The sequence below is a fragment of the Manacus candei genome, unplaced genomic scaffold, assembly GCF_025592945.1.
Source record: "Manacus candei isolate 608988 ecotype Guabito, Panama unplaced genomic scaffold, ASM2559294v1 h1tg000070l, whole genome shotgun sequence".
In the NCBI taxonomy this organism is placed as follows: domain Eukaryota; kingdom Metazoa; phylum Chordata; class Aves; order Passeriformes; family Pipridae; genus Manacus; species Manacus candei.
Window position 1 is genome coordinate 2334366 of NW_026138118.1, and position 26288 is coordinate 2360653.

Genomic DNA, 26288 nt, shown 5'->3' on the forward strand with positions numbered 1-26288 from the left:
AGAACCCCTGGCACTGATCATCCCCAGCCAGGCTCAGAGCCAGCCCAGTCTCACCCCATCCCAACACACCCCAAACATGGGAGACACCACAAGGATTTCAAGCAGTTGTGTTTATTGAGCCTCCAAGATTTAATATCCACTAATATTAAATAACTCCACTCCTGAGGAAACTCCACAGAAGGGACTGCTCTTCCACGCAGTGTCAGAACAGGATCTTGAGCAGCACCCGGAGCCAAAGCAGTTCCCTGTCCCTGCAATGCAGGTGAGTGGAGCCCAGGAGTGGATCCTGCCCGGGAAGGAGCCGGGATCTGGCTCTGCAGAGCTCCCACTGCTGGAGGACTGGTAAAGTACCACATAGCAACGAACCCCTCAGGAATGGGCTCAATTCAGCTCCACGCTCTGCTTGGACCTGAAAAAAATAATCCAGCTGAGCGAGGAGCAGTCAGGCTTGGTGCTGTGCCAGATCCCACCCGCACTCAGGAGCTCCTGGCTGTCCCCTCCCCACCCCAGAGTGGTTTTGGGGTAGCTCAGGCCTGGCCTCAGCCCCATATCCGCAGGACTCATCCAACAGTCTCCAGACACAGGAGTCATCACAGACCAGGCTGTGCTGCCACTGATCCCACCCAGGCACTGCCCCCAGGGAAACACTCAAATGGTTGGGGTTGGAAGGGACCTTAAAGCCCATCTTGTTCCCATCCCCTGCCATGGGCAGGGACACTTTCCACTAGCCCAGGTTGCTCCAAGCCCTGTCCAACCTGGCCTTGGACACTTCCAGGGATGGGGCAGCCACAGCTTCTCTGGGCAACCTGGGCCTCCTCACCCTCACAGGGAAGGATTTCCCCCTGATGTCTGATCCAAACCTCCTGCCCAGCCAGCACCAGGACACTCACTTGCTCCACGCTGCAGCTTCCCCACGACTCAGGCCCTACAGGAAGCAAACCAGACCCCCTGGGAGAGGGTTCACAAGCTCTCATTCTCTCTCAGTGAGTAATTCCTGAAAACACAGAGCCAGAGTGAAGCTGAAGGATCCCTGTAAATCCATGGCTCAGATCCCCCCACATAGACCCCAGCCCTCCACCCACCACAACACCCCTGCCCTCTGTGCCCAATATTTATCCCTCCTCCCCAGCAGGAGTTTCCCTGCCTCCCATCCAGCCTTCCCTAAGGAGCGAGGCTGGCACAGCCTGTCTTCCCACTGGCCCCTCTCAGGACAGGACACACCCGCAGAGAGCCCTAGACCAGGGTGAATTTTCACTCTTCCTCCTTTTTCGACCACAAGATCGGTATTCAGATCCAATGGGAAAGGGAACTGGAGGGATGAGCTGTGGAGCTCCAACACGGATACCACGTTCCTACCTGGGGTCTATCCATCAGGCAGGAGAGCTCTGAAACACCCAGGAACCCTGAAAGACATCACAAAACCCTTAAAAAAAAATCAGCAGCAGGCTGCAGATTCCTGTGGACACATCCCTGACTCATCCCACCCTGAAACCACAAGGAACAGCCCAATTCCCCAAAATATATAGGAGGGGTGAGTGACAGCCACGGGCAGAGGAGGCCCAGCAGTCAAAGACCTTCCCGTTGCTCTGGCATGTTGTTGGAGACCTGCAGCCACTGTGTGGAGCCACAGCTCTTGGATAAACATGCGGATAAACACCGAGCTGAGCCAGGAAAGCCTGTGACAGTGATCCACCGGCTTTGGATCAGGGTTGCTTCCCAGTTTTCTGCCCCTAGCTTGGCCCAGAGAGAGGAGTGCCCTTATTCCACACACACATGATCTTGATAGAACAAGAACTAAGGGCAGTCTGCAGGGCCCAGCAGAGGATCCACATCCCTGGAAGAAGGACGTGCTGGCACCGTCCTAAGGGCAGAGGGGCAGGAAACGCTGCTGGTCCCTGCTCTGGCCCAGGGAGGCCACGAAACCACCCGAATTCCCAACCTAAAGGAGAATCCAGGGCCTGGAACTCCCACCTCACCTGCAGAATGCTGCCAGAGCGAGGCTGCCACCAGCCATCCCACACTCCGGGATCACCAGGATGCTGCTGGGGAAGAACACAGTCTTGAGCTTCAGGTACATAAAGTATCTTAAAACAACAGGAAGGTGGGATCCCCGCCCGCTCCCACCTCCCTGTGCAGCAATTCGGACCCCAGGAGCAGGGATCTGGGGCAGCCGCTTCCTTCCACTCCCCCCAGCTCCGGCCCCTCCCGGGCCGTGTATTTTCCCGAGATGTTGCCGGACAGTTACGGAGGCTCCAACTGAGCGGCGACCGTCGGGGAAAATCCCTTCGCTCTCGGCTCCTTTTTGACCGAGTCTGCCACAGCACCGACAGACACAGCTTCGATAGGGCCTCGGGACGGGGGCTGGTTCAGCCTCGGGGGTCCCTCCCTCACTCACCCGGGGCCGGGCCCGGCCCGGGACGGATCAAGGTCGCGCTGCCCTTCCAGGCCATCGGAGCGCCCCGAAGCTCCGCCGCGGGGCGAGGTGCCCACGGGTAGCCGGGGCGGCGGGGGAGCCCCGGGGAGGGCGGATGGCGGCGGATGGCGGCGGATGGCGGCGGATGGCGGCGGATGGCGGCGGATGGCGGCGGATGGCGGCGGATGGCGGCGGATGGCGGCGGATGGCGGCGGATATCGACGGATGGCGGCGGATATCGAAGGATGCTCCCGCCGGGCCCAGCACCGCCCGCCCGCCCGCCCCGCCGCCATCACCGAGAGAGGAAGGAAGCGGCCCGCGCTCGCCCTTTATAGTGCGGCATCGCGCGCTGATTGGTTGCTGGGGTAGCAGAGGCTGCTGGGAGTTGTAGTTCCAGCTGCCCACGGTCCCCGTCGTCCGTCCTTCCCACTCCATTCCCTTCCATCCCCATCCATATCCATCCATCCCCATCCATATCCATCCGTCCATCCATCCATCCATCCCTCAATCCATCCATCTGCCCATCCATCCCATCCATCTACGCATTTATTATCCATCCCTCAATCCATCTGTTCATCCATCCATCCACTTATCTCTCCCACTCCATTCATCCCTCCCTCCCTCCCTTCCCACCCCTCCCCATCCCACTCCATCCCATCCCACTTCCCAAAGGACAAACCCACCCCACTGAGCAATCTGCTCCAGTGGAAGGTGTCCCTGCCCACGGCAGGAATCGGAATTGGATGATCCTTAAGGTCCATCCCAACCCCAACCACTCCACAATTCCATGATTCCCCACCTGTGAGCTGTGCTCCCCCTCCCCACCTCAAAGACCCTCCAATCCAGGTGGCACCAAGACAGTTCTCTCCTCTTCCATCCAAGAGGCATGTCAGGGGCTGCTCTTGGAAAAGCTGAAGGCAGCAGCTGCCTTTTCCCTACTCCTTCCTCCCTTTTGGAACATGGGGGGGATCATCCCACCCTCAGGGAATAGAAGGAAAGTTTCTTGGAAACAAAAGTCTGTTTGCCAACAAAATACCTCTGTCAGGCTCCTGGCTCGTGATCCATAATCCATGGAAAGGATTTAAAGTGGGAGCACCTGCCAAAGGGTTGGAAGGCAGTGCTGGAACAGCTGCAGGTGCTGAAGGCACAGGCACTGTGGGAAATCAGCTGGAAAAGCCCAGGAATGCTCCCTGCCTGAGCCCTGGAGAAAGGGTAAAAAGGATGGGGGAGAACAGTCAGTTTTTAATCTGTTCTGAGCAAAATTAACAGATGAAAGAATTCCCAGTGCTCAGGAATAGCCCTTTCCAACTGGTAGCTCCCCCCAAACACGCCAGACCAGCAACAAAATAAACCTGGCACTCATTTAAAGCCAAGTCTGGAAATGAGCCCCCAACTTTGTGGCCAAACCCTTGCAAAGACAGCCCCTGTCAAAGCTGGCAGGGACAGGGGACCAGCAGCTGCTCCCATTCTCCTCCTCCTCCTCCTCCATGGATCTCCCAGCTGCTCTGCCAAATCACGAGGCATTCCCTGGAGTCTCCTTGGCACAGCCACTTGTGCAAAAGGAACCTAAAAATCTCCCTCTCAAATCCTAGGGCAGGGCAGGAACTGGGAGATCACTGTAGGAAAAAAAACAACCCCAGTCTTCCCCAAAAATTCAAACCTTGGTAAACATTTGGGAAGAGGCTGAACTGGGAGAATCCCCCCCAAAGAGCAACAGTGGAAAGCACTGGATGCCCAGCAGACCTCAGCCCACCACAGGAAGATGGATGGAGATCCAAAGAGGAGCAGGGAAAATCCCACTGCACATCCACAGTCAGTGGGTCCCTGATGGAACCTCCCAGGAACCTCTCACCAGCCTCTTCTACAGCGCAGGACAGGGAGAAAATGCTGGAAGAGCCTGTAATTCCCATCACCTGACAGGTGGGAGCAGGCAATGCACAGGGATGTGCTCTGTGAGAACCATCAGTGAGGAAAAGCAGGGGAGAATTAAGTGATTCAGGGGTTCGTTGTGCCTGTGGCTCCCTGGGACAAGCCAGGCCCTGGCCATGATCAGCTCTCAATCTTTTTCACCTTAACTGTGTTATCCATCACTGCTTTTTCCCTGGAAATTTAACAGCAGAAGCAGCATGACATTGGAATCATAGAATCATGGAATGTGCTGAGTTGGGAGAGACCCACAAGGATCATCGAGTCCAACTCCTGGTCATGGACAGGACACCCCAACAATCCCACCCTGTCCCTGAGAAAAGAGGGTGTGTGCCAAGCAGAACCCCAAAACCCTTCCTACAAAACTGACTGCACTTGGAAAAACCATTTTGACCGGGGAATAATTGCAAAGGAAGGAAAAAAAGGAGACGTTTTTCACCAGGCAAAAAGGGAAAGTGAGCCCTATCAGTGACATTTCCTGAACCAGCTCTAGCAGTTTCTGCTATTGCATTTCAAATTCATACCCTATCCTGCCACTGAATTCATTTCATGTCTAAGCAAATCCCAAGTTAAATCCAGAAACTGGTGTATCCAGTATGATTTACAAGATGCACTGGGAGATAGCAAGGCTGGAAGGTAAAAATTCCTCTCAGATCTTTGTTTAGCAGAAGCTGGGGATTAACGAGGCAGTAATGAGAAACCCAGCACGGAAAGATCAGAGTCAAATGTTTATCTCTGTTCCTCAAAAGGGATTCAGAGAAATTCCTGAGGGTGTTGGGTACGTCTCAGTGTGCGGGATATGAACCCGTGTCCTGACACTGATCCAAGTAACAGGAATTTTGTTTAGTCAGACTCACATGGAAAAAAATCATCACAGTCAGCCCCCTGTCAGCCCCAGATCAGCTCAAGAAATGCTTCCAGACTCCTCATCCCTTTGGAAGCGGGTCAGGATCTCTCCCAGGCCACCCCTGGTGTGTATTGTCAAGCTTTTAATTAAACACAAGCTAATGGCAACAGGCCACCCCACAACCTCAGAGCTCACCCTCTGGAGAGTCCAAACACACCCAACATCCCTCCAGCTCTGCTGAACTTTTCCCAGTTTGTGTAACTCAAATGGGAATCTGAGTCCCTGCACTTTCATCTAAATTGGATTATCTCATCTTCAACAAGAGCGTTTGGGTTGTTGTTTTAATTGCTGTAAACCCTGCCTGCTGAAAGGCAGAGTGCTCCATAATCTCAGGGGCAGATTTGGATGCAATTTTCAGGAATTACATAATCCCAGGGAGCTGTGATATCATCTGCCTGGGATTTCTTGCCTTGAGCACACGAAGATAAAAGCAGGATTTACCTTACTACACGGAGTCCTTGTCTTTCATCCCATGTGACACTAAATGGTAATTAATCCAGGCTTTTCCTGCAGCCACCCAGGAGAAACAAAATCCCACACTCTGTTTGACTTGGATTCCAAAGCACAAACCCTACAAATTCCAGGTGATGGGCTGTTTTGGAGCTCCACAGAAAAGCCTCTTCTGTGCTTCAGACGCTGCAATAACGGCCAGGAGCTGAAAATGAACATTAGGGCGAGTTAAGTGATACCCAGTAAAAAAAAAAAAACCCAGATTTAACAGCTCCACAGAACCCTTGGCTGAGATTCTCCCAAACAACCTCAAAAGGCTGGCTCACACCTCCAGGGAATGTGGCCCAGAGCCTCACATCAACCCCTCTTAAAAGGAAACGCAGGAGCTATTTTGGGCTCTGCAGTAGCAGTAAACAGCGTCAGCAGGTCATCCCTGCTGGCCTCTGTGCTCCCAAATTGCTCCTCCTGAGGGTCTGTACGTGCCCAGCTCTCCCAGGAATTAGGGGTCAGGATGAGCTGGGCTAATATTTATCATTTTTCTTCCACTATGAAAACAAAAGCAGAGAGTAAAAGGATTTTACTTTCCCCCGGGGTTGCTGTCAGTGGGAGGTGATAACCTGCTCCTCCCTCCTTTAGGGACAGGTCTGGATGGAGAGGGTTTATCCAGGCATTGGGAAACGCTCCACAGGATAGCAATGCTGGGCAGCTGAGAGTAAACTTATACTGATAAATAAATTGTGTCTTCAGGTCACTCCTGCAGCAAACTGAGATGGCTGCATTAAAAAGCTAAAATTTGGGGGGATGGGGAAAGACAGCTCCCAAAGAGAAGGAAGGGCACACAGGGCAGCACAGGAACAAAATGATCTAGAAAGTGTTTAACAGCAGGAAGTGATTAACAGCAGGACATAAAACCCCCCTTCTTTACATCACCTCTGGAATGCCACTCCACTGAACTTCCCAGGAAGAGGGGCTGCTCTGAGCTGAGCAGAAGATGTAAAAGCTCTGCTCTCTTCCACTTCTGCCGCCTCTGAAACTCCCAGAACACACAGGGCACACTCCTTTCCTCAAATTCAGAGGATCTGAAGGTGAGGACATTGGCAGCAGCACAGTTAGGGGCACAGCAGGAGGGATAATTCGCAGCAGATGAGAAGGCAGGAGTCCAGCAGTCCTTCAGGGATAACTTAACTGCAGTCCCTCGCATCCCCAGGTGCAGTTGTTAAGGAAAAAACCACAGACTGACAAATAGATCATAATTATGGACACAAACAAAGGTGTAGTAGAAGTAGCTTTATCAAAGTATTTAAATCTTGTGGCAAATCTCTGCATCAACATGGGCAGGGAGGCAACGAAACGCTCGGCAGCAGCAATTTCAGTTACCAAACTATTCCTTGGATAGACATTTATTACAGGTAGTTTCTCTGTTCCTATTTCTCCAAGAGTTTAAGGCACAAAAGCCTGAAAAGGGCTTGTAATACGTACATAAGTGCTATTATTTTCACTTTCACCTCTAATGCAACATAATATCAGCTTATTTATATTGCTTGTCCACCCAGCTCATACAACATCCAGTAGAAAACTGCTTTCCAGGTTCACAACAATTTGTTGCACAATATATCAGTGAGATTGCTCTGACCCGTTTTTGCTGCAAGATCTTCTGTTTCCCTCTGACAGGACAGTGGAAGACACTACAAAATCTCAACATTAACGAGACCAATAAAAAAATAAAGGCATGATACACAAAATAACATTTAAATATGGTTGCTGGTTAAAGTGTTTTTAAACTGCTTGGTTGATGGGGAATTTTTCCTCATACACAGGTGGAGAAGCAAGTCAGGTGTGCAAGAGATCACCAGGTAAAAGGCATTGGTCTGTAGTTTTCTAACACTCCTTTCTGTCTTTTCTCTCCAAAGTGCTCTTCAGGTAGGTTGTTTAAGAACACCAAACTTTCTAGCTCATGATCACAGCTTAGCTTAACCAGAACACAAGTCTTCATCCCGTGCTCAAGTTACAGCAACCTTACCCAGTCACTAGAAACCTTTTGAGACCTTTCAGTGGCATCCAACAATGATCTTTCTTTTTAAAAGTAACACATTCACAAGTGTTGGGCCAAGTGGCTGGAGACAAGTTGAATGGGCAGCAAAACAGAAAGATGGGCAGGAACCAAAATGGGCAGGAACCAAAATGGGCAGGAACCAAAATGCAAGGGGTAATTTGTATTTAAAAGACCAACTTTTTTATTGTAGGATGGGGTAGAGTCTCTCCCCTGTGCCACCTCGTCGAAAGTTTATAAATTACAATTCCCAACAAGTATCAAGAGTCCATTTCAAGACAAAAAGGAATAAAACTGTTGCAGTTCTAATTTTCACCATGAATCAAGGTTACCATGATGCTCCTACGACACTTGTTCTGTACAGGAAAAGGGCCACAGTCCTCCTGTACCTCCGAGTCCCAGGCCTGGGTGGGGAAAGGGCCACCTCTGATCCCGCGGGATCCGGCGGAACAGTCCGGAGTGCACTGCTGGGATATTCCACAGACACAGTGCCTCAGCAACGAGGCTATAACACAGCTGGGATCTCTGAGGAGACAGTGTCCAAGGGCTGCCAGTGACAGTCCATCAAGGCATCGTACAGCTCTTCGCTCTGCTCCATGAACTGCTTGTTCGCTTCGTGGACGTCTAACTGAGGCGTGGGATCTGCAGGGGGGGGGAAAGGCAAAGTTCTCAGATTTACTCAGAGATGAAGGGATGGTACACACCGAAATCAGGGCCAAACTGGGAAAGTCTGTCTCTGGTCAGTGCAGAACAGACAGACAATTTCAGTATAGAATTTGAGAAACGTACCTTCCAGTGCATCCTCCCCAACTTCTTCGTACGTCTGCAAGGAGAAACAAACCCCTTAGGACAGCAGATAATTATCTTTTCTTTTACAAGCATCACCTGTTGATTGGTACTGTCAGAGACTGACTTTTATATCAGAGTGATTACAACAGAATTCTTCACACATAAGCCTGTGTTCCACTCCCAGCACTCCACGGGGGAGATCCCACACTAAACCTCTGACAGAGGCAGCAGTTCTTGCAGTTCCTGGGGTGAAGTGGGGTGGCTGTTCTGATGGGTTCTGTCCTTTAAAACAAGCCTTAGGAAGGATCCCAGAAGGCTGCCTGAGCACTGCCTGTACCAAGAGAACCCTTCTACCCTGAAAACTGTATTAAGAGACCCCTTGTGTCCTTACCCAGTGTAAGGGGCAACATTTTACCTCATGTAAGGCAACAGGACACACCAGGTACTACTGAACACCATAGAGCAGCTCTATTAAGAACTCATTATTAAGAGGTCTGTTATTAAGATCACTTGTTCTATTCAGCCTGGAGGAGACTGAGGGCAGAACTCAGCAGGGGCTGCAGCTCCTCCCCAGGGGCAGCTCTGAGCTCTGCTCTGGGGGACCAGGGACAGCACCCAGGGAACGGCTGGAGCTGTGTCAGGGCAGGTTCAGGTTGGATCTCAGGCAAAGGTTCTTCCCCCAGAGGCTGGTTGGGCACTGCCCAGGCTCCCCAGGGCAGTGGGCACAGCCCCAAGGCTACCAGAGCTGCAGGAGGGTTTGGACGATGCTCTGAGAGACAGGGTGGGATTGTTGGGGTGTCTGTGCAGGGCCAGGAGTTGGATTCCATAATCCCTGTGGGTCCCTTCAAGCTCAGGACATCCTGTGATCCTCAGAGCTTGAAGCTAAAACGTTCCCATCCCCACTGGCAAGCTCTGGGGGGATTCTGGGCTGCCCTACCTGCATGGTGCTCTGCGTGTAGCCATACTGGGGGTAACTGTAGCTGTAACTGCCCGTGTTCTGGTCGTACCCCCACTGGGCGTAGTAGTTGTGATACTGTTGATAATACTGGTTGTAGTTGTAGCTGTACATCTGATTGTACTCCATTGGTTTCACACGGTTACTTCAAAAAATAAAGCAGGAGTGAGTTGCAAATAGTGCAGAACAAGTATGAAAAAAGCAGTGAAATAGCTTAAGATACAGTCTGGTACATAGACAAGGCTTAGTCTAACATGCAGTTTTCAGTCTTTAAAATATATTCACTATTTACTACGGCAGTGTTTATCATTTGCATACATTTGCATAAAGAAAGAAGTGGTTTAAATTAAACGCCCTTTCCTGTATTCATCTTCCTCTTCATTAATAAACATTGCTTTCATTCTTTAGGAGTTAATTTAGGGTCACTTCCTGGCTTTGGGAAGGGAAGAGTTCAGGACCACGAGCTTCAGTTTTAGAACAATCCTGAACCACAATCCAGATTCTTGGGCCCCTTTTTTCTTCTGATAAATAGGATGAAGTTAAGTAATCTGCAGCTTCCTGAGACAAGGTACTGAATCTTGCTTTACATGAAGAGTTAAAGACTTAAAGCCTTGCAAAAAAAGTGGAGTTTTCTTTAATAAGAACTGACAAAACCCCTCTTCCTTCTGCCACTGTCACACAGAAACCTAAGCAATGACTTGTCCCCTTTCTCACTGAACTGAGAGGTCCTCTATGCACAGAGTTGGAAGAGTTCATGAAATAAAAAGAACTACAGGTAATCAAAAAATAAACTTAAGTACCCTGTGAGCTGACTAAAGTTCCCATTCCTCTCCATAAAGTGGCAGCATTCCCAAGGAACTTGGAATCCCACCTGACTACCAAGATTTGAAATGAGATGGCAAACATCGTTTAAAATGAAGGTATGTCACACATAAAAAGCTAGTGATGAAATCAGTGAGAAGTAGGAAGAAGGAAACATCAATCTTCTCACCACAATACACCTCTTTTTTCTGCTTTTCTCTTCCTTTCCCCCCCAAGACTTCTGAAAATCTAAATATTATTCAAATAGGGAGCAATTACTATGATTCGTATTACCCTAGTGCTACGAGCCCCAAGTCAGACCAGGATCTCATTGTATCAGGTTCTGAACAAACACAGAAAAAAAAGTTAATCCCTGCCCCAAAATACTTATATTTAGTAGACATCATAATAGAATTAGCAAGGTAATTGAGCTTTGCTATCCAGACATCAATAAGCAGATTTAGGCTATTTCAATTAAAAGCAAAGGAACATACACTTTAAAAACAATCATATTTAACTACAGTGTGGGTACATGTGTGTGGATTTCATAATGTATACAATTAAAAACAGTGGAATATGCTTAGTCTTGAGCTAATGTTATAATTTCTCTGAATTCCTGGGCATTCTGATGCTCCCCATTATCAGGGGTATTCCTTCACTTTGTGATGGAAACATCCAGGAAATGTACCCAAACCACTAAACCACATTTAAAACCAGATGTGGTGACTCCTAATGAACACCTGGCTGCTCTTATACTCACGCTTTTGGTATAGCCACACTCAATCGTACGGGTTTGGAGCCCAGCCCCACAGCTCCCTGACACTCTGTCAGCGCTCTCTTCTGCTCCAGCTCGTCTGTGAACTTCACAAACCCATAACCTCTGCAGAGACACAGAATAAAACCACGTTAAAACCAACCCCAAAAAGCCGGGCCACGTCTTAAAAATTATTTAGGGTGAAATTTCAAATTGGTTTGGGGAACGCAGAGAGCGAAACACATTCGTTTGGGTTGTTGTCCCTGCTTTGGGGAGAGGTGAAACGATTCCACCTTCCAGTTGCTTTTCCAAAGGGCCTGAAGCCACAGGTCCAAGTTCCAGAGGTGCTTTTAAGGGCTTGACAAATAGAAAGCAGCTCCTGTGCCAGTGGATTGTGCAGAACTGGAAGGGAGCTGACACAAGCCATGTCGAAATGCACGAGCAGACAGTGGTAAAGCCCCAAATCTCTGCTGGGAGGATTCTGATAATCTCAAAGAGTTGCAAGTCAGCACAGCACTGACAAGACACAGGCACTGCTTGCATCCCAAACTGCCCCACTGTGAAGGAAAACACTGCTTTTCCCTAAGAAGCACCTTCCAGTCAAGTTCTTTCTCAACAGGAATATATTCAAACAGGCTTTCTGTCATTCCCAAAGCGCGGCTTAAAACGAGCTTGTAACATCAAGTCTCTAAAACCTGCTCTGAGAGCACAGCTGGGACAGGGACAGCACAGCCAGGACCCCTGGACTCTGTGAAAACACTGTGGTGGGGCAGCTCTGCACTGCAGCCAGAGGAGAAACACCAACTCTCTCCAAGCCCAACGGTCCTTTGCGTGGGATTCTGGTGCTGCAGTGAGTCAGAAGCGATGCAACAGCATCCAGGAGGGCAGTGCCAGGATCCCAGCATGGGATGGGCTGCCTCATGCAGCAGAAAGATCAAAGACTTAGGTGTGGGAGGGTAAGGGAATCCATCTAAGTGGAGGAAGGAGTTTAGGAGGGAAGGACTTGTCTAGCTGGGGAAAAGAACGAGCCGTAAGCAAGGGTGTAAGTTTACAATGTATTATCTATTCTGTGGGAACTCCTAAACACCAAGTAATGTTTTATTTGGAAAGCAGCATCACCTACTCCCCCTGGGAGGTCCCCACTGGAAGCTGTCCCAGAGCAGTTTGTGCCCCAGAAAACTCATTATCTTGGCCAGCACGAGTCCAAATATCTATTTTTATACAAATACACGGGTATGGCTGTGTCTTCCTCACAAAAATACCAGATCAAAGCTCAGGCTTATCTATGTACAAACTAGATAATTAAGCACAAGCAAAACTCTACATGGGCCCCCATTCTGTTTAACTTGCCCTCTGCCAAAGGAGTGTGGCAAATTAAGCCAGTGCAAGTCGACCTTCAGTGTTGTGAAACTGTGTGAGCAGTTTAAGGTGCTCACACACAAAACCAACTAAGTTTCTAAGCTGCCACAAAGACTCCTGCAGCCTTTTGGGTGGGACTAGGAGCGTGTAAGGGAAACTGAGAAGACTGGTAGTTCCAAAATAGAGACAGACAGCTAAAGAGCTGGATGTAGGGTACAGGAATTGATGGTGGGTGCAGCAAGGGAGACAGTGATTCTTCCAACTCTTCCAGAAACTTAGCTTTTCCACACCAACAGCTAAACCAGAAGAAAACCCAGCAAGAAATCATTTCTTCGTGGCCAGGACTTCCCTGGCAGACACACTGCCTTGTCCCTGCAGTTTGGGAAATCCCCCACACCTGCACCCTCAGCAGGAAGCAGAGAAGCAGGCTCAGCACCACAGCTCCAGGCTGCTCTCCTGCTGGGAGGAGGCCTTCCTGATCCACCAGCCCTGGCTGGAAGGGCCAGGCCTTCACTGGGCACGTCCACAAGCCCAAAGCTCCTCTCTCACATCACCCTGACACCTGCAGTTGCCTCAGCTTTGAGTAACTGCACAAGTCCCAACAAAGCCCCTGGCAGCACGCTGGCACTGCCGGGGGAGACAGCTCTGCTCGTCCCCGGAAGAGGACTCCAAGTCCCTGCTCCTTCCTCACTTCCCAAGCTACCACAGATTCCCTTTCCTTGAGGAACTGCACTTCTGAGCAGTTCCCAAAGCCCCACTCATGGCCCAAACTGCAGCACCCATCACCTGTTCTGTAGGCAGAGACCAGGGCAGGTGCAGCAGAACAGGGTCTGCGGGGTTTACACCTCTGAGGAAGAGGAGGAGGAGGAGGAGGAGGCACCTGGAGCCCACCCCAGCAGTGTCAGTCCCATGTGAGGTAGCAGTGACAGCACAAGTACTCAGCAGTGACAGAGCAGCTCTGCAAGAGGTTCAGGTTGCACATGAAGAGAGAGTGCAGCTCTGGAACAGGCTGCCCAGACAGGCTGAATTGTCTCTGTTCTGGGAGGTTTTCCAGGATACTCAACTCATGGCTGACCTGACCTAGTACTGGTCCTGCTTGGAGCTGGACCACAGAACTCCAGAGATTCCTTCAAACCAACATATCTAAGACTGAGAAGCCTCATGTGAGAAAGTGGGGAGATCTACAGCCACAGACTTGGGCTCATCCCAACACTGCAACAGGTATTATATCAGAATATTGTGCTTCACCAAGCCACGCTCTGCTTTGAAAACAAGGGTTCTCACCAACTGCTCCCTCCCCTAGGAAAACACAGCTCAATTTTGTGCTATTTAGAAAATGCTTTAATTACATGAAGAAATCCAGCTTTTTGATATCTGTTTTTTGGCAAGACATTTCCAGCAAAGACAAACGAGGCGGCTACTGAGAACCTGACAGTGAATCACAGCTTTGTGTGCCCTACCCTGTTTGAAATAAAACCCTCTCCCAGGAATGGCCTAAATAATAGCACAATTCCACCTGAGAGTCCAGGAGGAGAGTGCTTCCAGCTTACTTAAGACATTTGTCAGCATTTTAAGAAGTGCAGTAACACACAAAGGGCCTCACGCTGACAGAGGAGTGACAACACCCCCGTGGTGACTATCAAAACCCAAGAAAACTGCAGACTTTGTATTTTAAGCTGATAAAACTATTCTTTTTTTTTTCCCCTTGCTGCATTTTATCTTTTCTGTTGCTGCATCTGCAGTGAAAGAAAAGAATGAATAAAAGAGGACTTACTTGGATACTCCTGCCTGGTCCAAAACAACTTTTCCACCTCTACACGATGGATAAACTTTAACAAAAAATTCATATAACATCCCATCATCCACATCAGGAGTCAGGTCTCCCACAAAAAGGGAATATTCTGGACTAAAGAGATCAAAAGAAAACTTCTTAAGTACAATCTTACAAAAAAAGAAAGAGATGTGCTCAGTGACAGTTGCCATTTAGCCTAAATATTTGACCTCGGAGAAAAGTGATATTAAAAGACCATTTAATGGAGATTTTAAAGTGTCACCAGTTAAGCTACTTAACTAAAATTATACTTATATATAATATATTATATTAATATACTTTTTAAGCCATTGGCACTGCTTTTTCAAGTTAATTCAAGCAGCACAACCAATCTACTCAATACTGCTTTTTATTTAAAGATAATTGCTTACTTCTTACAGGGCATCTCTGGATTTCTAACATGACAAGGAAAAATTAATGTCTCATTTACAGATTTGCTATTTCCAATACACAGATCTTAAATTATAACATACTAATTAGATACTTTGATGCTACAAAGTTTGAATACCTTTTAAAGACACTGGATAAATCACACACAGGGCAAAGCACAAAACTGGCACAGCCTCCACAGTGGCACTGATGAACTCATGGGTTTACATATTTTGAATACTCTTTGCAAGGGACATAAAACAAGCAAAATGAGTATTTAAATACTGAGCACTTACCTGTTGTCGGGCTGTTTTCCATACGTTGCATAATTCAATTTAAATCGCTTCGCCTGAAACGAGGCAAAAACGAACCCGTCCATTCAAATGTTGTCGTGTGAGTCCAAATAATTAGGAACAAATGCAACCAGTTGATTTTATACAACTTTTTAAATGCTGTCAGACCATCCAGTTAAGGGATTAAGGATGATTTATTTATGCCAGCACAGATATAATAATGAAAATCAGAACCTAAAGAGAGGCACTAATAAACAAATACTAAATGACTTCTAACTTTAAGGTCTGAAAATGAAATGACAGCAGAGCCATTGGAAATTTCAAACACTGAATCTACCACGCTGGAAAATCAATCCCAATCTGGAAACATGGCTAAATACTTTGCTCTGGATGATGTGCTCATTTAGTAAGATCCAAAATTAGGGGTTTTATGAAAGAATTACGGGTCACTGGACACTGGAGGCCTCCTGAAATTTTGCATTGGATGTGATTTTTAAAGCAAGTTTCCCAGTAGCCCAGATTTGTGCCCACTGACACATCTGCAACTCCCTGTCCCCATCCTACCAGGGTTCAGCAACTTGTGCCCAACTCACATGTAAGTCCAGACCAAGATCTAAGGAGCAGCTGATCTTTTGACCAGCCCTCAGGATCAGGGGCTGATCTCGGGATCAGAAATCAGGATTTCAGACCAGGATCAGAAATTCCCTAGAGATTAGGATGTTTGTTCAGTACAGTGAAGGGCCCAGTGTGCTCCTGGACCTTGTAGGATGGGTTTCCTTCCCTCAAAGACAGTGTAAATAATTCTTGGGAAACAGAGCACAGACTTTATTCTAGGCTATAATCCTGTTCCTTGCATGCTTGCATTCACTGGAGCACAGTGCTACACAACTTTTTGTGGATCATTTACAAGCCAACACAAAATTTAGATTCCAGTTTGAAGCACTTCCATCTTTTTATTTTGGATCTCACTCTTCACTGCAAATATTCTGGGCTTAAGATCAGTGTGGCACCTGAGAACACTTCCATTCAGATGGGAACTGGGGACACCAGTTCTGGAAAACAGAGGCAGCAGCAGCAGCACCAGGGCTCTCTGTTATTCCTCTGGCTGATTCAGTATTTAATAATAAATAAAAGCCACGCTCAGTTTTCTGTAAACAAAAGTCTCTAAATGCGAGGGATGAGCTGGGCATTGCCTGCTGAGTGCAGTGTTTTGGGCTGCACTGGATCTCTGCCTGACATCTGTAATTCTCCCTGTGTGTTATGCAAATCACCCCCTATGCAACACCACGTTTTAAAATGAAACTGTGGAGAAAGATGGGTCTTCCCAAAACCAAACCTCCATTATCATCTTACTCCTCGCAAGAGCTGCTCTCTTTGTCTCTCCAGTGACTACAGAAGGCATCCAGGATGATCAGCTTGCCTTAATCAAGGGCAAACCCATGAAACAGATACCTCCAGGCCTCTCATCAGCTCCTTTTTAACGGGGCATGTCACCCTCTGAAGAATGCTGACCAAATAGCTCAACCTGAACTTCCCAGTTTCCTACCGTGGGTATTAACTGCCCTGAAACAGGAATTCATTTACCTTGTGTATCACACCATAACTGAGGTGATTCTAGAGCTGCTTTATGAACCAGTCACCCCAGCTACTGCAGCCAACTCCTGTGGGTACAACAGACAGCTGTGTCAGCCGTCCTGTTTTAATCCACCACACATTTGAGTCAACTTCCTAAAATTAGACCCTGAGACTATTCCTCCTCTTCTCCTCAAACTACCCAGCTTTCACCTACAGGAGACATTAGTTATGTACTGCAATTATCCAAGTCTCTGGCTCCTTCTCCACTGCAAAGAGGTTTGAATAACTTTTCTTTGCTAAGGGCCGAGAACAATGCGAGGCTTAAAAGTCACGTTTCTCTTGCAAATCAAAGTTACTCAAAACTCAGTGTGAAGTTGCAAGTTCATCTTGTACACTGTTGTCTCAGGCTGCCCCATCCCTGGAAGTGTCCAAGGCCAGGTTGGACGGGGCTTGGAGCAACCTGGGCTAGTGGAAGGTGTCCCTGCCCATGGCAGAGGGTGGAACAAGATGGGCTTTAAGGTCCCTTCCAACTCCAACCATTCCGTGACTCCATGATTCCAGATAAATGGAGAGAGAGGGAAGGACTGTGGCAGGTCTACTCTATACTCAACCTAATTTTTCCCTTGTTCTTCTCTGGTTTCTCATTAGTGCACCTTGGTAATAGCAGAAAGGCTCAGAAGTGGAAAACCACAACATCTCTCCACCTGGATTTTATACAGAAATCAGTGATTTTGCTCAACAATTTTCTGAGCCAGAACATCAACAGTTTTATGTTCATAACTTTAAAGAAAGAAGAATCTCACTTTGTTGACTATTGAATTTGTCTGTAATCACTCAAAATGCAGATTCTACACTGTCTGTCCCTTCCCAGTTTTGGTTCTCAGCTGGTTGATCCCACTGACTCACCGGTGTAGCACCAGGAAGAGGCTTTCCATTGATTTTGTGTAAACATTTCTCTGCAGTAGCTAGATCTGCAAATTCTACAAAGCAATAGCCTGCTGGAATTCTGAACATACAACACAGGAGAGAAGAGACAAAGGTTATGCATTAGAAACACATTCGAGGAGGAATTTTGTATTTTAGATAACTGGTAGGAAATTTGTTATCGTTGCAATACTTAGAACAGTTTCTTTTAAAAAGTATATACATTAGCTACCAAAAAGGAGGTAGAAATTCTGGATCTCAAGTAAAGGGATAGCCCCTACTTACCATAAATCATAAGCACACACAAAATGGTTTTGCTCACAGTTTACTTCCTACTTTCACTGACCATCAATTTTTCCACCCAAGTTTAAACATCTGAAAACTGAAATTACAACACTTAAAAGGATAATGAGTCAGAATGAAACTATTTTATTCTGTGTCCAGTCACTCATTTTATCCCAAATGAACTCAAAAGGGTCTCCTATTGCTCCAAGTCAGACTTCCCACCTCTGCCAGCATCGTGTAGCTGCACTACAGACTAGTCACCAAAGCCTTCAGCTGGGAGCTGCAATTCCCAGTGGGATGGAATGGGATACATACACTGCTCTGGTTGAGTGCTGGAGCACTTCAGGATGAGGGCCAAGCCTTGTTTGTTGAGGGGAGGCTGAAGAGCCAGCAGTGCCCTCTCCATTGCTCTCATCAATATTCCCATATTGGTGGCAGCAATGGTAAAAAGCTCAAAGGGAAAATCACTCTGACAAGGAAGGACCACGGTGAGGCTCCAATCCAAATGCACTGGGAGAACAAACATAAACAGTTACCCTGTCAACCTGTTTCGAATGATTTTTACACTCAGTACAAGCTCTCCCATGGTGGCAAAGGCTCTTGAAACAAAGTTTTCATCCATATAGGGCTCCAGCTATAAAAGCAAAAAAAAAAAAAGAAAAGAAAAAAGTTAGATCAGGGCATCTACAAAAAAGAGAATTTATGTGTCAATGTCCCCCTAAGCAGTTAAAACATTATTGAGAAGGATTTTACCCTTACACTTCAAAAAGAAGACTCATTTAAGAGGGTCGATGCCACTCAAAACCAGCAGGCATGCATGAACCAGGCTCAACAGTCTGCAAAGTGGAACCCAAGAGACAGCATGAATTTCAGAGAACAGGGAGCTTCACAGAAGGACAAAAGCCACTCAGAAACATACAGCAACAAACTGAGCGTTCGCTACAGGGGGCGGGGGAGAAGGAGGTGCTGGGCTCCTTCTCTGGGCCAGCGCTGTGGGGACACAGGTGTGGCACGGCCCTGGGTGGCATGAGGCAGGTGACACGGCCCCCCTGGAGCTGAGGCGGGGGGCTGCAGAGCCGTGTCTGCCTCGCACGACCCCGGAGATACCGGGACAGCACTCGGGGGGGAGCCCTGGGGTCGCGTCCCGCTTCGTCCTGCCCGTGGGAGCACTGACCGCGCCGTGTCACAGGGGAGGGTGGCACCGTGCAGGGCAGGGGGTGTGCGGGGCAGTGAACACGCTGGAGAGCAGTGTCTGTGTGGGGTAAATGACTGACAAGTACGACACAGTGCTGGAGTTTGAACTAAATGCACGGTGAAGGGCCTGAGGGAACAGGGCACCTCTCTGTGTAAGCGAAAGTGGAGGAGGGAACTAACAGAAATTAAGGGTTTTTTGATGGGGAGCGCTGTGAGTAACACAGAGCTGTAAAATATATATAGGAAATACATCTAGCTCCATGTATGTAAGTGCACACACCTCTGTGAGTAAGACAGGTGGCCCTGTGGTAACCGACAGCCCTCGAGCATGTCTGTGTGTCAGTCAGGTACCAGGTGACAGAATGTGCCAGGTGTGAAAGTGGGTGGCCACGCTGCACTTGTGTGTGTAAGAGGCAGCAGATGCCCTGTGGGGGCAAGTGTGAAGCAGACCCGGCTCCGTTACACGTGCCAGAGGAGCAGGAGGCAGCACCACTCTGTGCACAGACCTGCCGGGTGATCCTGGGGGAGTGTAAAGGAAAGCTGGAGTTGTAAAGGCAACAGGTTGCTTGGATGCGGCTGTCCGTGAATCAAAGAGAATCCTGCTTGTGAGAGGGCTGATGAAAAAGAAGAGGGGCTTATGGAGAGGTGGCAGATAACCCTCTGTGTGGGGAGGAGAAAAAAATGAGCAGACTCCATGGGGTCTGCTTGCATGAGCAGAGGCAGTGGAGGACCCCTGGATGTGCCATATAAGTGTGCAGTGCCGTGGCAAAGTGGGTGTGCTGTGTGAGAGAAGCCTCCAGTGGGATCCTCAGGGACAAGGTACACTGTGGGCTGTGTATCTCTGTGAGTGTGGGTGAACAGGCAGCCAGGCACCCCTGGGTGAAGAAGCATCCCTGAGCGTGCTTCTCATGAGTGCTTCTTCCTGCCAGGTGCACACAGAGGCAGCAATGAGGGAAATCCTGGGGTGTGGGACTGCTTGTGAGTGTGTGTTCACGTAGGGGAGTGTAAATGCCAGTGAGGGGGTGAATGCACCCATGGGTGTGCATGGGGGGGGCAGGTTGTGAGGGATAATCCTGGAGAGGTGTGCACAAATACACGAGTGCCCACGAGCATGAGTGTGTGTAAGTGCCTCAGAGCACTCGAGCACGTGAGTGCCTACAAGCAGGTGAGCAGATAAATCCTTGAGGCATGCAAGGGTACAGGCTGTGAGTGTGGGGGTGTGTAACTGCCTCTTAGAGCATGAAAGTGGGAGACCTGTCAGTGCCTGCCCGCCAGGGACACTGGTGTAAGTGCCACGAGTGTGGCTGTGACCCGGCTGTGGGCAGGACACGAAGGTCACCCTGAAGGAGGGGTGTGTGTGTGTGTGTGAACTGTGTGTGTGTGAACTGCTCACAAATGTGCCTGTTGGGCTGGGGGTTGTGCCTGTGAGTGTGTGTGTGTGTATCTGCCTGTGTGAGTGTGCCAGCATGCACAGGAGAGCGTGTGTGAGGGGAGTGCCAGTCAGTTTGGGAGTTTATGGTGTGTCTGAGTGTGTGAGGGGCTGTCAGGGTGTGTCAGTGCGGGGGTGTCAGTGGTGTGAGGGTGTCAGTCAGTTGGGTGGTGTGAAGGTACCAGATGCTTGGTGTGAGGGTGCCAGTCAGAGTGAGAGTATTGGCAGTGTGAGGGTGTCAGTTGGTGCGTCAGACAGTCAGTGTGAGGGTGTCAATTGGTGTAAAGGTGTCAGTCAGTTGGTGTGAGGGTGCCAGTTAGAGTGAGAGTGTCAGCAGTGTGAGGGTGTTAGTCAGCTGCTGTGAGTGTCAGACAGTCAATGTGAGGGTGCCAGTCGGTGTGAGGGTGTCAGTCAGTCAGTCAGAGCGAGGGTGTCAGTTGGTGTGAGGGTGTTAGTCAGCGTGGGGGTGTCAGTCGGTTGGTGTGAGGGCACCAGAGTGAGACTGTCAGCAGTGTGAGGGTGTCAGTCAGGCAGAGTGAGGGTGTCAGTGGTGTGAGGATGTCAGTAGTATGAGGGTGTCTGTCAGTTGGTCAGTGTAAGGGTGCCAGAGTGAGAGTGTCAATCAGTGCCAGGGTGTCTGTCAGTCGGTGTGAGGGTGTCAGTGGTGTGAGGGTGCCAGAGTGAGGGTGCCAATCAGTGTCAGGGTGTCAGTCAGTGTCCGGGTGTCTGTCAGGCAGTGGCGTGAGGGTGTCAGACTAAAGGTGCCAGTCAGTGTGAGGGTGTCGGTGGTGTGAAGGTATCAGCCGGCCGGCGTGAGGGTGTCAGAGTGAATATGCCAATCAGTGCCAGGGTGTCAGCAGTGTGAGGGTGCCAGAGTGAGGGTGTCAGTCAGTCAGTGTGAGGGGGCCAGACTGAGGGTGTCAGTCAGTGTGAGGGGGCCAGACTGAGGGTGTCAGTCAGTGTCAGGGTGTCAGTGGTGTGAGGGTGTCAGAGTGAAGATGCCAATCAGTGCCAGGCTGTCAGTCAGTCAGCGGTGTGAGGGTGTCAGCCAGCGGTGTGAGGTGCCGGTCAGTGACGGTACCAGGCGGTCAGTGCCCCCCGCGCTCCCCCGGCCCCGCCGCGCTCCCGCCGCCCCCCGCCCTCCCCTCACAAAGCCGCGCGGTCCCGGCCGGACACTCACGTCCCCCATCCACAGGCTGGCGGCCATGCTGCTCCCGCAGGCCCCGCGGCGGGTTCAGCGGGGCCGCGCGTTCCGCCTCCCGGCCCGGCCCCGCCGCTGCCGCCGCCGTCCCTCCCTCCGCCCCACCCCCGGTCCCTCCGTGCCCCGGGCCCTCGGTCCCTCCCCCGGTCCCGCCCGGCCCGACCCGGCCCGGCCCCGCCGCCTCCTCCGCGGCCCCGGGCGGGCGGAGAGAGCGGCGCCCCCGCCGCCGCAGCGACCCCTGCGGGCAGGAGGAGCGAGAGCCGCGGGAGCGGGGGCGTGTGAGGGGAGCGGGGCCGGGCGGGTTCGGGGTGAGGTGGGGAGGGGTTCGGGGTGATTTGAGGAGGTTTGAGGTGATTCGAGGGGGTTTTGGGGCTCCTCAGGGAGAGCCTGGGGGAACTTGAAGAGCTTTTGGGGAGATTTGAGGAGGGTTCGAGGTGATTTGAGGGGGGGGGTTTGGGGCTCCTTAGGGAGGGTTTGGGGGAGCTTGAAGAGGGTTTGGGTAATTTGAGAAAGGTTTGGGGTGGTTTGAGGAGGGTTGGGGGCTTCTTGAGGAGGATTTGGGGAAACTGGAAGAGGGTTCGGGGTGATTTGAGGAGGTTTGAGGTGATTCGAGGGGGTTTTGGGGCTCCTCAGGGAGAGCCTGAGGGAACTTGAAGAGCGTTTGGGGAGATTTGAGGAGGGTTCGAGGTGATTTGAGGGGGGGGGGGGTTTGGGGCTCCTTAGGGAGGGTTCGGGGGAGCTTGAAGAGGGTTTGGGTAATTTGAGAAAGGTTTGGGGTGGTTTGAGGAGGGTTGGGGGCTCCTTGAGGAGGATGTGGGGAAACTTGAAGAGGGTTAGGAATGTTTGAGGTGATTTGATGCGGGTTTGGAGACACTTGAAGAGGGTTTGGGGGCTCCTTGAGGAGGGTTTGAGGCAACTACAACCACCTGAAGGAAGGTTTTAGTGAGGTGGGGACCGGTCTCCTCTACAGTATCTGCAGTGACAAGAGGAAATGGCCTCAAGCTGAGACAGGGGAGGTTCAGATTAGATATTAGAAAAAATCACAGAATATTCTGCACTGGAAGGGATCCAGTCCAACCCCTGTCCGTGCACAGGGTACCCCAACAATCCCACCCTGTCCCTCACAGCGTTGTCCAAACCCTCCTGCAGCTCTGGCAGCCTTGGGGCTGTGCCCACTGCCCTGGGGAGCCTGGGCAGTGCCCAACCAGCCTCTGGGGGAAGAACCTTTGCCTGAGATCCAACCTGAGCCTGCCCTGACACAGCTCCATGCTGTGGCAAGGCCAAAGACTGAGCGTGGTTTTTTTTTTTTTGTGATGATGAAGTTTGGGAGAGGCCAAAATCCCGGCTCCCCTCCGTCCAACTGGGCAGAAGATGAATCAGAAGCCCTGAAACCCAAACTGGGGCTCTGAGCTTGGACCGCTGCCTGCTCATAGAGACAGGACATCCATCCTCGGGGTCATCAGCCCAGCACGTGGGGTTGGATTTGGGTATGGTGTGATCCTCCCTCCTCTCCTGTTCACTCCCGCAGGCCTTTGACAGCAAGGGTGGCAATTCCTGGAAGAAATGAGCCCCCTCGTTGTGATGGAGCAGAGCCGAGTCCTCCCGGGCTGCTCTCGGCAGAGCTGGTTGGCATTTTGGGATCACCCGCTCCTGGTCACGGGAGCTGTGCTGTGTGAGCCCCGTGCCCTCTCAGGGAACGCCGGGCTGTGGTTGTGCACGCCATAAATCCAGCTGGCGATGACAGGGACACTCCAAACCCTCCGCGTTATTTTTGCCTCCGCAGCTCAGGCTCCGGGCGATCCCGGGCTGTGGCTCCAGCGTTCCCGTCCCATGAGAGGGCAGCACGAGCCCGCCGCTGTCGGATACGGGTTTTTAGGTGCTGAAATCGGGCAGCATCAGTTCTGAAACTCCTTCGGAAGCGATGTGTGTCTGCTTAAACCTTGCCCCGGAGCGTCCCCATTCCGGTGACTGATGTGTGAAACCAACCAGGAGCGGTTTTCCCTGCAGATAAAAAGTGTGGTGAACATCGATCCTTCCTACATTCCTGCAGGAGACTGTGGAAATCCTTCATCCTCATGCTGAGCAGGGTCTGCAGCTCTCATCATGCTGCAGCATGGCCGGGACTGATTGCTCTGGAACATCAAGGGTGTGCAAGACATAAGATTAAAAACATATTGATTTATTTTCTGATTTTTGAGTCCCTAGAGCACGCTCAGGTTGTTTTTCCAAGCTCTTCTCTAAAGCATTGTAAAATCTGGCATGAAATCAGACAGCCAGCAAGACCCACAGCTGACAACTCAGCTGAATAAAGATGTTGGGTTGTCAAGTAGCACTTTCTGTGCCTCGATGTCACTGGCAATGTGGTCTCTTGCAAATTCACCCTCAGAAGTCCCTGCTGAGTCTGCCTTTCAAGTGTCAGCTCCCAGGATGTTTTTTTCCTCCCAGCATGGCCATTTATCCACTGGTTAGCCCCAAGCTCTGCTCTGCAGAGCCCACAAAGCTGTCACTCATCCTCTGTTATTACTTACAACTGCTCAAAGCCAGTAGTTTGTTCTTTGTCATTTAATGAAGTGAGTCCAGTGCCTTTAATAACCCTTTTTCCTTCCAGCTGAGTAATACAGAACTTGCTTTTCCTGGGATAATCCATAGAGATGGATGTTGGGCAAGGAAAATGCAGAAGGAAGCCAGGATCATGTGAATGTGTTGGACCAGGAGAAAATAAGAAGTTTGTATTCAGTGTTTATCTGAAGTGACTGCTATTTATGCACCTAACCTTGTGACAGAGCAAAAACACTGCCAGAAGAATGTTATTACCTGAAAAGCTGTTTGTTCCCCCAGACTCATGAACCGACAAAGAGGCCCTAAAAGGAAGATGTGGGGATTCCTCTGTCCTATGTGTGGGTGTCAGCAGCCAAACCATCTGTGTCCCCTGTTCCCTCTGCTGGGACAGCAGGGATTTCTGGGGCTAGGAACTTGGTCCTGAAAACTGCTGAGTAAACTCCAGTTAGTGTTTACTGGAATCCACTGGAGGGGTGATCCCTGAACCCATTTTTTAGCTGGTCACTGGGAGCTTTAGCCTGTTGAAGGGCCCAATCCTGGGAGCTTCAGGGCTCTTCAGTCCTCAGTAACTTTGATTGGAGTTAAGGGTCACTCAGTACCTCCTGGGAGGAGGCCCTGAGTGGTCCCAGCTTTTAAAGTTAATGGTTTTGAGCGTGAGAATCTGGCCTGGGAGTTTTTAATTTGACTTTGCTGTTTTTAGCTTCAGCTTGAAACTGTCTCAAATAGTTTTTGTACCCTCAGTACTGAATGTTACTTTGTTAGAGCCTTCCCTGTTGTTGGTCTTACAGGTGCCAAGTCCATCCCTTGTCTTAGGCAACTGTAGCCAATGGGCTGAGATCAGGGATGACTTTGGCCAGGGATAATTGACATAATAAATAAAATTTGAAAAAAAAAATTATATATAAATCAAAAGTTTGAGTTTGGAATAGCTTCTGAGATTCTGAAAGTAATTGAAGTAATCCAGGAGAAAATATGCCATGAAATCTGTTTTCCATTATTGCATGAGATGGTATGTCTTAAAATTTGATCAAACCCATTTTTTTTATACGATGAAGACAATGCAGCTCAAAGTGATGTGGAGATCTGGGGTCATTTTCAATGTGGTATTTGTAAATTATTGTAGACTTGACATTCTTATTCATTTATTTGATAATATTTGCTTTTCCTATTGTGATCTCACAGCAAACAATTTCTGACTGAGTGGTATTTTTGAAAGAAGTGGTAGTGGAAGCTCATTATTGATACATTTGTGCCTGCTAGCTTTCTTATCCAGACCAAGCCTGTTGTATAACAACACAGTGCAGTGGGAGAGACCTGATGGCCTCTCTTGCCTTGTATTTAAGAAGAAGTGAAGTCACTTATGTGACAGTCCCATGTTCATATTCCCCCGTGGGTTTTGTGATATTCTCTGGCAAAACCAAGACCAAACAGGACAAGGACACTCCATTCCTGTTGCTTTAAAGGAATGTATTTCCAGCTTGAGTGGCTTCTGAGCTCGATAGCTGTGAGCAACAACACACAGAGTCCAGTGTGGGGAATAACCACACACATCAGTGAGCAAGAGGGGCCAGAGGAGTTTATTGCCAGGGCTGTCAGCTTTCCCCTTTAGGAGCAGATGTGCTCCCCTTGCTGCTCTTGCATTCCTATTCCCACACCATCAGTCAATCCCTGTGCCTCTGTGGTTTTTATCCACTTCATAACTTTCCTGAGGGATGTCCTTACTCCCTCCTCAGAGGGAATTTGCTTTGGAGGCTTCATCCATCCCCACAGGGATCAAATCACAGGCTGACGTATCTCACGAAGCCACGAGTCAACCGAGGTCCATCTCGGATTGTGGATGTAATTTAGGGTCAAAAGGAAGCCTGTTTCTTGTTTTCTCCCTTGGTAATACAGGGAATTCACCCTCAGAGAATTTATGAACATGTCAGTTGGTCAAATAAGAGTGTTCTGGATATTTGCAGGAATAATTTACTACCTGGCAGGGCTCGTTTGTTTACATCCTCCATAGGGATCCCCTGGGACAGACTTAATCCTGGGCCTGGATATTTGATTGAGGACAGCTCTTGGGGTATCTGCTGGGATGTTTGTAGTCCACAGACAGTCAGCTGTGGGATGTTTTAAGGTAAAATAAATATATATGAGCTTTTCCACCCCATCAGTGAGGATCTGTGTAACTGTTCAGCTCATGGCTCAGTGCAAACACTTCTGATGTTGCTGAAAACAA

The 26288-nt window shown here is 49.6% G+C and overlaps 1 protein-coding gene and 3 non-coding genes across 9 annotated transcripts; all 4 read right to left on the reverse strand.

The window, feature by feature from the left end:
* Positions 1-95: 95 nt before the first annotated feature.
* TRNAU1AP (tRNA selenocysteine 1 associated protein 1) lies at positions 96-21627 on the reverse strand. 6 transcript variants are annotated; one of them, XM_051807232.1, is made up of 16 exons: positions 21485-21600; positions 18435-18517; positions 18218-18315; positions 17379-17478; positions 14901-14953; positions 14179-14310; positions 11052-11171; positions 9473-9635; positions 8536-8569; positions 6627-8388; positions 5688-5901; positions 3450-3614; positions 1977-2039; positions 1357-1403; positions 891-994; positions 96-409 (listed from the first exon to the last, which is right to left on the reverse strand). In XM_051807232.1, the coding sequence occupies exons 3-10, from the start codon at positions 18301-18303 to the stop codon at positions 8252-8254; spliced, it is 825 nt and encodes a 274-aa protein (XP_051663192.1). In that variant the 5' UTR covers positions 18304-18315; positions 18435-18517; positions 21485-21600; the 3' UTR covers positions 96-409; positions 891-994; positions 1357-1403; positions 1977-2039; positions 3450-3614; positions 5688-5901; positions 6627-8251. The 6 variants fall into 6 exon arrangements, with proteins under 6 accessions (XP_051663192.1, XP_051663189.1, XP_051663185.1 ...); XM_051807229.1 differs by having other exon boundaries at positions 18441-18517; positions 21485-21599; XM_051807225.1 differs by lacking the exon at positions 18435-18517 and having other exon boundaries at positions 21485-21627.
* LOC127479905 (small nucleolar RNA SNORD99) lies at positions 532-602 on the reverse strand. Its single transcript, XR_007907711.1, has one exon. It is a non-coding gene; the product is annotated as a small nucleolar RNA SNORD99 (small nucleolar RNA).
* LOC127479907 (small nucleolar RNA SNORA44) lies at positions 1519-1649 on the reverse strand. The gene has a single exon (XR_007907714.1). It is a non-coding gene; the product is annotated as a small nucleolar RNA SNORA44 (small nucleolar RNA).
* LOC127479906 (small nucleolar RNA SNORA16B/SNORA16A family) lies at positions 2211-2353 on the reverse strand. Its single transcript, XR_007907712.1, has one exon. It is a non-coding gene; the product is annotated as a small nucleolar RNA SNORA16B/SNORA16A family (small nucleolar RNA).
* Positions 21628-26288: the final 4661 nt, after the last annotated feature.